At 38.3% G+C, this 10,509-nt stretch overlaps 1 protein-coding gene across 1 annotated transcript; it reads right to left on the bottom strand.

The window, feature by feature from the left end:
• Positions 1 to 246: 246 nt before the first annotated feature.
• On the bottom strand, positions 247 to 9,439 carry tyr (tyrosinase). Its single transcript, XM_079610002.1, has 5 exons — positions 8,448 to 9,439; positions 4,866 to 5,082; positions 4,645 to 4,792; positions 3,446 to 3,627; positions 247 to 1,593 (listed from the first exon to the last, which is right to left on the bottom strand). The coding sequence occupies exons 1-5, from the start codon at positions 9,300 to 9,302 to the stop codon at positions 1,355 to 1,357; spliced, it is 1,641 nt and encodes a 546-aa protein (XP_079466128.1). The 5' UTR covers positions 9,303 to 9,439; the 3' UTR covers positions 247 to 1,354.
• Positions 9,440 to 10,509: the final 1,070 nt, after the last annotated feature.

The following is a 10,509-nucleotide window of genomic DNA, read 5'->3' as shown; positions in this document are numbered from 1 at the left end:
AACGTGTCCCGTGTTGCACGAGTAAACCCGAGGTTTAGAGGCGAGATCTGGTCTCGTGTGTCACATGACCCGGTTAACTGTCCGTTGTCCAGACTTTCTAAAACGCTTAACGTGAAAAACGCTTACCGTGGCTTAATGTAATAAGGCAGTGATATTAAAGTATTGTTGTGTAATATTTAGGAGGATCTGTTGACAGAAATGCAATATCACACATGTGAAACTCGAAAAATCAGAATATGGTGCAAAAGTTTATTTATTTAATTAATTCAACTTAAAAGGTGAAACTAATATATTATATAGACTCATTACATGCAAAGTGAGATATTTCAAGCCTTCATTTGTTTTAATTTTGATGATTGTGGCTTACAGTTTATGATAACCCCAAATTCAAAATTAGAGTATTGTGAAAAAGTTTTCATAAGCTGTAAGCCATAATCATCACAATTATAACAAATAAAGGCTTGTAATATCTCACTTTGCATATAATGAGTCTATATAATATATTAGTTTCACCTTTTATGTTGAATTACTGAAATAAATTAACTTTTGCACCATATTCTAATTTTTCGAGTTTCACCTGTAAACATAACTATGTTTTCAGTGTTGTATAAATACCTTAAATAATGAAGCGTTATGTTTTTATTACCTTAGAACGAGCATTTCTATATCTACACACGCCGTGTGTCCGCTTACACCGACATGTTTCAACAGTGGCCCTAAACGGACAAACGCGTTTCGGCACTATGTTGTTCTTCGTGTATAGAAGCAAGCTAAAGTCAGTGAATAAAACACTGACACAATGATGAACAAGTAACAATAATATTCGCAATAACATATCGTTTTACTGAATAATTAAGTAAACATAATGTCTTACTTTATCTTTGTAAAGAAACCTCATTGCTTAACTGGCTACTCTCTGCTGTCTCAGACGACGACATCACTTCCTGTCGGCCACCGTAACTTCTGTTGGTTGCAATTCGCAACCTCACCACTAGATGCCGCTAAAAATCACACACTGCACCTTTAAAAGACCAAACTCAGTAAATACCTTATCAATAAATCATACTATGTACAAAAAAATCAGATAAGCCCAGAAAATGAACATAACGCGTTAACTCCTATAGAAAACTGTTTAACGTGTAATTAAATGTGTTGCGTTCATATTCTGGACTCATCTGATTTTTTGTACACAGTATGATTTATTAATAAGGCGTTTGGTCTTTTAATAACACTATCGTTATTTTTCCACGTTAAGCTTTTTTCTCGTTAAGCGTTGTAGAATGTCCCCAGTTGTGTGTGTGTGTGTGTTTTCCCCGTCGCTACAGCGTCTGTCCTCGCCGACACACACTCAGGTTCACAGTGTGGTCTGGTATGAAGCTGAACCCTCCTCTTCGCTGCTGTTCAGGAGGGGCTGTCTCTCCCCGTATCCCGACGCCTTTCGCCTCTTCGTCCGTCTGCGACACGACACGCCGATGATCGTAGCGATGATTCCCGCCACGACGGCCCCCAGGATCCCTGACGCCAGCAGCCAGCCCCAGATCTGCTCAGCTTGCTGAAGATACGGCGTCACAAACTCCTGCATGAACCGCTGACCTGCGAGACATTGAAGCGGATGAAGACAAGCTAACGGAAGTACCTGGGTTTATGCTAATTAGAGCTGATCAAATATTCTTGATCAACCGATATCGATTCTTAAATCCCAAGAATGGATATTTTAGTCTTTCTCTGCTGTGTTTTCAGTTGATGCGTGAACTAAACTTAATATTATTTGTAGGCTAGCGCACATCTCAGCTTTCAAGTTCTGTCAATTTAATAACGAAATTCAAACAATTGCATTTGACACTCTTTAATGTGTCGTGACAGATCGCTGTAGCCGCTTCATTTCTTACTCTTTACTACTAGTTATAGCATCAAATAAACATGAATGAACATCAGAAGGTATGTTGAGAGACACAGTACAACTTACTAAAATGTCTCATGTAATCGCTTAATCGGCATTTCAACTGCGGAAACACTTAGGGTACGTTTACACGTCAACGATATGACAAGTTTTTCCTGTGAGTTTTTCCACGTACAGACGACACCGTTGTCAAAACGATCCCCATTCACACGGATCAGCAAAAACGACTACAAACCCTGTATTTAGGGTTTGCCAGGCCTTTAGATGGCGATGTCTTCAGAGATTCACATTTTTTTATGTTTACACGGAGACCGTTTTCAAAAAATTGCACTTTGAAACCCATTTCCAAAAGTTTGCATTTTCAGGCACCCAGAAAGCCGTAGTCGTGTAAACAAACGGCCAAAAACCCATAATTTTTTTAAATGTTTTTAGTTGAAAACGGTGTTGTGTAAACGGCCCCTCAAAAAAAACAGTTTGTCACATGACGTCATATTTACCTCAGGAAAACCATTTATAGTTGGCTATTTGGCATTTTGCTAAATATATGCACTATATTATTCATTATATTTTTTACCCTTAAAGGTAGGGTAGGTCAGAATTGTCCAATTGTACTAAAACATTTGTTTAAACTGTCTTTATATACCAATACATAATTAAAATGCAAGTACTCTGAAATAGAGAGTATAAAAACTGAGTGACTCTAGTGTATTTAATCTTCAATAAACACAGCTCATTAATTCCTTTCACTCCCACCTAAAAACGGTGTGCGCGAGTGCGCGCACGTGGGCAGAGCCAGTAATAGCGGCGGTAGTCATGGCGACGGAGAGTGACAGTCGCGCAAGCCAATCACTTGTTTCGTCCCGGTAGGAATTAATGAGCTGTGTTTTTTGAAGATTAAGTACACTATAGTCACTCAATTTTTATACTCTCTTTTTCAAAGTACTTACATTTTAATTATGTATTGGTATATAAAGACAGTTTAAGCCAATTTGAAAAAAAGTTATTTAGACAATTCTTACACAACCTTTAACCTGTTCTTTAATATAATACATTTGTATAAATCAGCCATGAAAAAAATTTAATGACAGCCACCATTTATTTATTTGTATTTCAAAAATGAATTGTAGTAGACATAATTATGTCACTCAAAAGTTATTATAGCAATAATTATAAAAACTATCTTGTGTGCAATTTCAATACAATTTGTATACAAATCCGTTGCATAAACACAGCTGCTAACTAGTCTAATTTAGTTAGGGTTTAACAGTCTTACTATTCAGATTACATTTAGACCAATCTACCTTTTTATGCAACTGACTTTTACAAGTTATGACCGGTCTTATTTATATATAATATGACTAACTTGTAAGATTAGTCTAGGCAGTTTAAGAAACCACCAGAGTTGAGAAAAATTTACATTTACCTAAAATATATCCAAATTCATCCATATCAAATCTAATTGAATTGTAATCTAATTGCAAACTTGTGAATCGAATCGAATCGTGAAGTGTGTGTTAAAGCTCAGCCCTAATATTAATAACTCACTTGGGTCCAGTAAATATGCATATTCATATCCCAGGGCTTTAGTGGACAGGAAATAATCCCCGTTCCTGTAGAGAGGGATGAAGGGGACCATGAAGTGTGCGTCGTTGTGTCCGATCGGGGCGTTGGCGGTCGGGTAGTGTGTGCGGGGGGGCTGGTGTCTCCTCAGCCACTGCTCAAAGATGCTGAAGAACAACAACACAATTCATATATAATATTTACAAGTTTTATGATATGAGGTGTCATTCAGGACTATTGCAGGTTTATGGGTGAGTGATGCATTAAAATATCATTGAAATGTTGGCTACGCAACGTGTGTGTGTGTATGCAAGTGTGTGAGTGTTTGTGTTTATGCGTGTGTGTGTATGCGAGAGTGTGAGTGTACGTGTTTGTGTGTGTGTACGTGTTTGTGTGTGTATGCGAGTGTGTGTGTACGTGTGCGAATATGCAAGTGTGTGTGTGTGTGTGCAAGTGTGTGAGTGTGCATGTTTGTGTGTGTATGCAAGTGTACATGTTTGTGTGTGTATGCGAGTGTGTGAGTTTACGTGTATGCAAATGTGTGAGTGTACATGTTTGTGTGTGTATGCAAGTGTGTGTGTGTACATGTTTGTGTGTGTATGCGAGTGTGTGTGTGCGAGTATGCATGTGTGTGTGTGTGTGCGAGTATGCAAGTGTGTGTGTGTGTGTGTGTGCTAGTGTGTGAGTGTACATGTTTGTGTGTGTGTGCAAGTGTGTGAGTGTACATGTTTGTGTGTGTATGCGAGTGTGTGAGTGTCCGTGTTTGTGTGTATGCGAGTGTGTGTGTACGTGTGCGAGTATTAAAGTGTGTGCGTGTGTGAGTGTACATGTTTGTGTGTGTGTGCAAGTATGTGAGTGTACATGTTTGTGTGTGTGTGTGTGTGTGAGTGTCCGTGTTTGTGTGTGTACGTGTGTGAGTATGCAAGTGTGTGTGTGTGTGCAAGTGTACATGTTTGTGTGTGTGTGCAAGTGTGTGAGTGTACATATTTGTGTGTATGTGAGTGTATGAGTGTACGTGTTTGTGTGTGTATGCGAGTGTGTGAGTGTGTGAGTGTGTGTGTGTGTGTGTGTATGCATGTGTGAGAATGCAAGTGTGTGAGTGTACATGTTTGTATGTGTTTGCGAGTGTGTGTGTGTGTGTGTGTGTGTGTGTGTGTGCGTGTGTGCGTGCATGCACATTTTACCTATCAATAAAGGCGTGATGTAGAATAAAGATGGGGTCGTTGGCGGAGCCCTGCACTGAAGACATGGACCCGTTCATGAAGACGTGTAAAGAGTTGTGCATCAAACTGCGACCCGTGACCGCCAACCCCGTCTCAGGACTCGCAAAACCTGCGCAGGGGAGACGTGTTCAGTGTGTACAGCCTGACGTGCTCATCTCTTCACACACTCCACACACACTCACCCTCCAGCGTGTTCCTGAAGCTCATGTTGGCCCGTCGGTCCATCGGCCCCGTCTCGTACTGCGTCAGGCTCAGGACCGCCTCCACGTCAGCCGAGCTGGGCAGCGCCGGCACACGGGTCCGGTCGTGGTTACCAGGGTTACGGAGTAACGGTCCCTCTGGCGACCCGTCACACAGAACCTCACGAAGGTTGTAGTCGTCGGGTTGAGAACAGATCACCTGCACAGGTACAGTGGACACTTAGTAAACACTAGCAGACAACAACTATAAGAGTTCAATGTGTGAAGCTCATGAAACCTGGCAGGAACATGACGGATTTATTTTACACGAAAATAAAAATAAATAATAGTTTTATTCAGCAAGGATTCATTAAATTGATCAGAATTGACAGTAAAGATGTTTATAATGTTGCAATAGATTCTATTTCAAACAAATTCCGTTCTTTTGAACTTTCTATTCATCAAAGAACCCTTTAAAAAATCATGATTTCCACAGAAATATGAAGTATTTCTATGAATATTAAGCAGCACAACTGTTTTCAACATTGATAATAATCATAAATGTTTCTTGAGCAGCAAATCATCATATTACACTGATTTCTGAAGGATCATGTGACGCTGAAGACTGGAGTAATGATGCTGAAAATTCAGATTTGATCACAGGAATACATTTTTACAATATATTTACATAGTAAACTGTTATTATAAAATTGTAATATTTCACTGTTTTTACTGTATTTTTGATCAGATAAATGCAGCCTTGGTGAGCAGAAGAGAATACAAAAAAAAAAGTATTCAAAAAAAAAAATGTATTTAGTAAATAAATTTAGTAAATAAAAAATATAATGAAAAAAAAAAACTATTTTTTAGGACTACTAAGATTTGTTTCACTGTGACATTATTTTAATGAAAAAACAATTACATTTTTGTCATCATTACAATAGTGCAAATCAATCCAGTGCCTATTTGACAGTAAAAACATGGAGTTGTGAATGTGTGTGAAAGCCCACGAGGGAAGCCTCTCCGTCTCCATGACTAATGCTGGTTTCTCGTATGTTAATCGGATGGCGTTTCACTCCTGCTGGTCGTAAGAGACGTACGAACGCCTACGCTCACAGATGAAGACGAGCGAGAGAGAGATAGAGAGAGAGACACTGAATTTGACTCTTTCTGAAGAAAACATGAGTGTTTTCTCATGCAAAAATCATTGCCATGCTAGTAGATTATGTGTGGCTGCCAGGAAGCACTAAACGCCTGACAGAAGCCTTTAAGGCTCTATAAGGAAGCTTTGGCTCTTGTGAGCGGGTCAGTACCGCGGTTAATGGAGGTTTTAGGGGCCAGACACACTCATGACCCAACACACCCGAACTTCACCGCCAGGCGTCACACACGCTGCGCTCGAGGCGGCGTCACACAATCACACCTCTATAAACGCAAGGGAATGTGTGACCTCAGAACCGCTCACTAAACTAAAGTTATATGAACAAAGCCCCGTCACATGGCTAAATTAAACACGGATAATGAGCTCAGGGTCACACTCTTCCATGGGGTTTGTTCCTATAGACCTGCACTCAACCATGTGGAGAATGTTAAAAGAAAATTATACAGAATGTAGATTAAATAAATAAATAATATATATTAAATTTCTTTATTAAATAGATGTAATGTATTTTTTACATATATATATATATATATTTTTATATATATATATATATATATATATATAATAAAAAAATATATGTAAAACATTTTTATTTTATATAAATATATGTATATATATTTGTATTTGTTTATTACCCTACATTCTTTATAAACTGGCAAAACAAGTATTGTATTTGCAATTTGCAAAAGAACAATTTTTTTTTTTGAAAATAGATTTATTTTTAGTTTATTTTTATATATATATATATATATTTTTTTTTATTAATCAGCATGACATTTCTTTCAGATTTATTGTCATTTTAATTTTAATTTCAATAATTTTTCAAAAAATAAATAAATTCATCATTTATTTTTATCATAATTTTGGTTAAACACTGTATTTTTTTTGTTTACAGTGTTTAAATGTTTCTCTGTTCACATCACTTTTCACAATCCTGAAAAGTGACTTAAATACATTTAAAATAATATTACAGAGACTATTTACCCTCATTTACATAATTTCCCTTGTCTGAATGTAATACTTTCATTACGTTCACTCGTTTGCCCAAGAGCTACTATAAAAACATGACGATTATATTGGGATTTTTAGTTTAGTTTTGTGTGTCTGCAAGAGAAAACAAGCATTTGTGAAATTGGGTTTTGACCAAATTTGACTACAACAAACATTACTAGAGGGATACATGACTAAACACACTGTATTCTTGAGTAAGAATGTGAAGTGAATTTGTTTTCATGTTTACATGTAAAGATTATGTTGATTTTTCAAAACTTGCACCTTGGAACCGATTTCAAAGTTTGCGTTTGCAAATGAAATGAACGTCCAGAACACATGAAAAGTTTTCTGTTTTCAGTTAAAACGGTGTCGTGTAAGCTGTTAATAACTAATGGTTTTTACAACAGAAGTGAATTAATCAAAAACTTCCTGATGTACAGCCAAAACTATCACCGTTACTGTAATCTCCTGTTATCTCTGTAAAGCTGATTTGAAACTATCTATATTGTTAAAAGCACTATATAAATAAAGGTGACTTGACTTTAGGGCTGTGCAATGATTAATCGCATCCAAAATAAAAGTATACAAATATTTTCTTGAAAATATATACATGCATGCATGTGTGTATTTATATATACAAAATAATTATACACAGTACACACACATATGTGACCCTGGCCCACAAAACCAGTCACATGGGTCAATTTTTTGAAATTGAGATTTATAGATCATATAAATAAGCTATTTATAAATGAGCTTTCCATTGACGTATGGTTTGTTAGGATAGGAAATTGCTTAAAATTCAATTCAAACTGTTACACCATCATGACAATAACATGTTTGGTAACACTTTAGTTTAGGGTCGTTTAGTTTAGCTTGCATATTATTAGGATATTGACTTTTTATTAGTATAATGAAGCAGATATTGATGCATCATTCTGCATGACCATATGTGACCCTGGACCACAAAACCAAGTCACATGGGTCAATTTTCTGAAAGTGAGATTTATACATCACACGAAAGCTGAATAAATAAGCTTTCCATTGATATATGCTTTTTTAGGATAGGACAATATTTGGCTGAGATACAACTATTAGAAAATCTGGAATCTGAGGGAGCAAAAAAATCAAAACATTGAGAAAATCTCCTTTAAAGTTGTGGATTTATGTTCACTCACAAAAATAAATTGTTTTATATATTTACGGTAGGAAATGTACAAAATATCTTCATGGAACATGATCTTAATATCCTAATGATTTTTGACATAAAAGAAAAATTTATCATTTTGACCCATACAATGTATTGTTGGCTATTGTTACAAATATACCTGTGCGACTCGTGACTGGTTTTGTGATGCAGGGTCACATATATATTATGTAAACACAAACTTTAATTTTGTATCTGATTAACCGCGATTAATCGACTTTACCTTCCAGGAGGAGAACACCGAGGACGGGCTGATCAGGGTTGGGTTGAGAGGACTGCGCGCCCCCATCAGCTCGTCCACACACACCTGACAGTCCTGCGCGTCACGCCAGTCCCAGTACGGGATGGTGAAGTTAAAGTCGCCGGTCAGCTTGCGGATCTCGTGCTCCCAGAACAGCAGGTACACCCGGTGCCAGGGCAGGAACGCGGCAGACTCGTGCGCGAAATCAATATCGGCCCACACGTTCCCGGGACCCCCGAGCAGCGCGTCACGGGACACGTAATAATGCATCCACACGAACAAATCGTACACGCTGATGTTTGCGAACATGGGGGTCGAACCGTTGTTCATCTGCGCGTACGTGCCCGTCACGATCATATAATCTGGGCTGACGGTGTTCTTCGCCAGATTTAGGTACGAGATGAACCTCTGTCTTTCGGACACGGACAACTGGAAGATGTTCCTGCGGACTGACTCCCGTCTTTCCCCGCAATTCCCACCGAAGAACCCGAACTTGCACTCGCCGCAGTCGAAGCCCATGTAGTTGCCGGCGCACCGGCAGGTCTGGTTGTAGAACACCAGAGGCCAGCGCTCGCGGTCGTCCACGTCTGAATGAGGGAACTGAGGCCCGTTGGGGAGATCGGACACCGCCACGTCCTGGCAGAAGCCTCGACCCGAGAGGGATCCGCACACCGAACCATCGCCCGGCCACACCGGACAGCAGCGCTTGCTCTGCAGGACGTCCCGGGACGTGCAAGGCCGAGGAAACTGCTGGAGAGACTGACTGAAGAACTGAATGAAGAAGAGCACGAGCAGAGCAAAAGACATGATGGGCTTCATAAAGAGAGTGAGACACATTAGACACGGAGATCCAGCTCTCTTTCTCTTCACACACTCCCTCCTTTACACACACACACACACTTACAACCCCAGTATCACATGCTAGGGATGAAACCGGTGACCCCCGCTCGCGTTTAGTCTCGGGACTCTGGAATGCTTGCGCTCGAGTCGAGCGTGAGATCATTTCATTTACAGTTCGGGAAGAAACTCCTTTCATGAAAGATCATCCAGTTTAATTCAATTACCAGCCGAAATGAGCAAAGTCAACACAGTTTGTAAAGCTTTGCCTTTGCGTTTACGCCAACAACCTGTTGCTGTGTGATTGAGTTAGAAATCATCGCGTATGCTCGTTTTATGCATTATAACCATTAAATGTTAGCAAGTTTAAATGCGGATTTGACTTCTCTTCTTATATAATTGTCATATGAACTACTATTCAAAAGTTTGGGGACTGTAAGATTTTAAGTGTCTTCTGCTCACCAAGGCTGCATTTGTTTGATCAAAATAGCCTACAGTAAAAACTGTGAAAAATTATTACAATTTAAAAAAACGGTTTTCTATTTGAATATATGCTTGTTTATTCCTGTGATCAAAGCTGAGTTTTCAGCATCATTCCTCCAGTCTTCAGTGTCACATGATCCTTCAGAAACCAGTATAATATGATGATTTGATGCTCAAGAAACTTTTCTAATTATTATCAATGTTGACAAAAGTTTTGATGATCATATTTATGTGGAAAACGTGATGGTTTGATGCATGGAAAGTTCAAACGAACAGCATTTATATGAAACTGAAATTATAATCGTCTTTACTGACACTTTTGATTAATTTAATGCATCCTTGCTTAAAGTCTTACTGAGCCCAAACTTTTGAGCAGCAGTTTATTGGTTGCAATTAAAAAAATTTTTTTGCCTTTTTTTAAATTAATATTTGCTCATGGCCACATATATATTTAGTTCTATATTTATTTACTGGTAATTCAGTGGTATGGAATGATTACCATATTAATGTACCATGGTCTTTGTTTGTTGGTTTTATTAGACACTTTTTTAAATATCTTAAGCGGCTTACAAATTTGAATTCAATTAAATTTTATATTGCGCTTCTGAAAAAACATATTGTTCCAAAACATTTTTACAGAGGAAGCCCTCTTTCAGTTATGGACACCATGTCCAAAATCTGTCGTCCGGCTGTATTATACAAACAAGCACTTTTTGTGTTATCG

Source organism: Phoxinus phoxinus, assembly GCF_949152265.1.
Source record: "Phoxinus phoxinus genome assembly, chromosome: 4".
Classification (NCBI taxonomy): Eukaryota; Metazoa; Chordata; class Actinopteri; order Cypriniformes; family Leuciscidae; genus Phoxinus; species Phoxinus phoxinus.
The sequence above is the reverse complement of the archived record's forward strand: the minus strand, read 5'-3'. Positions and strand labels throughout refer to the sequence as shown.

Excerpts from the sequence above, each read along its gene's own strand:
- tyr (XM_079610002.1), bottom strand. The coding sequence starts at position 9,302 with ATGTGTCTCACTCTCTTTATGAAGCCCATCATGTCTTTTGCTCTGCTC. Across the intron at positions 5,083-8,447 it reads CGGTGTTCTCCTCCTGGAAG|GTGATCTGTTCTCAACCCGA; the intron begins GTAAAGTCGATT and ends GTACCTGTGCAG. Across the intron at positions 1,594-3,445 it reads TGCATATTTACTGGACCCAA|GTCAGCGGTTCATGCAGGAG; the intron begins GTGAGTTATTAA and ends AATGTCTCGCAG.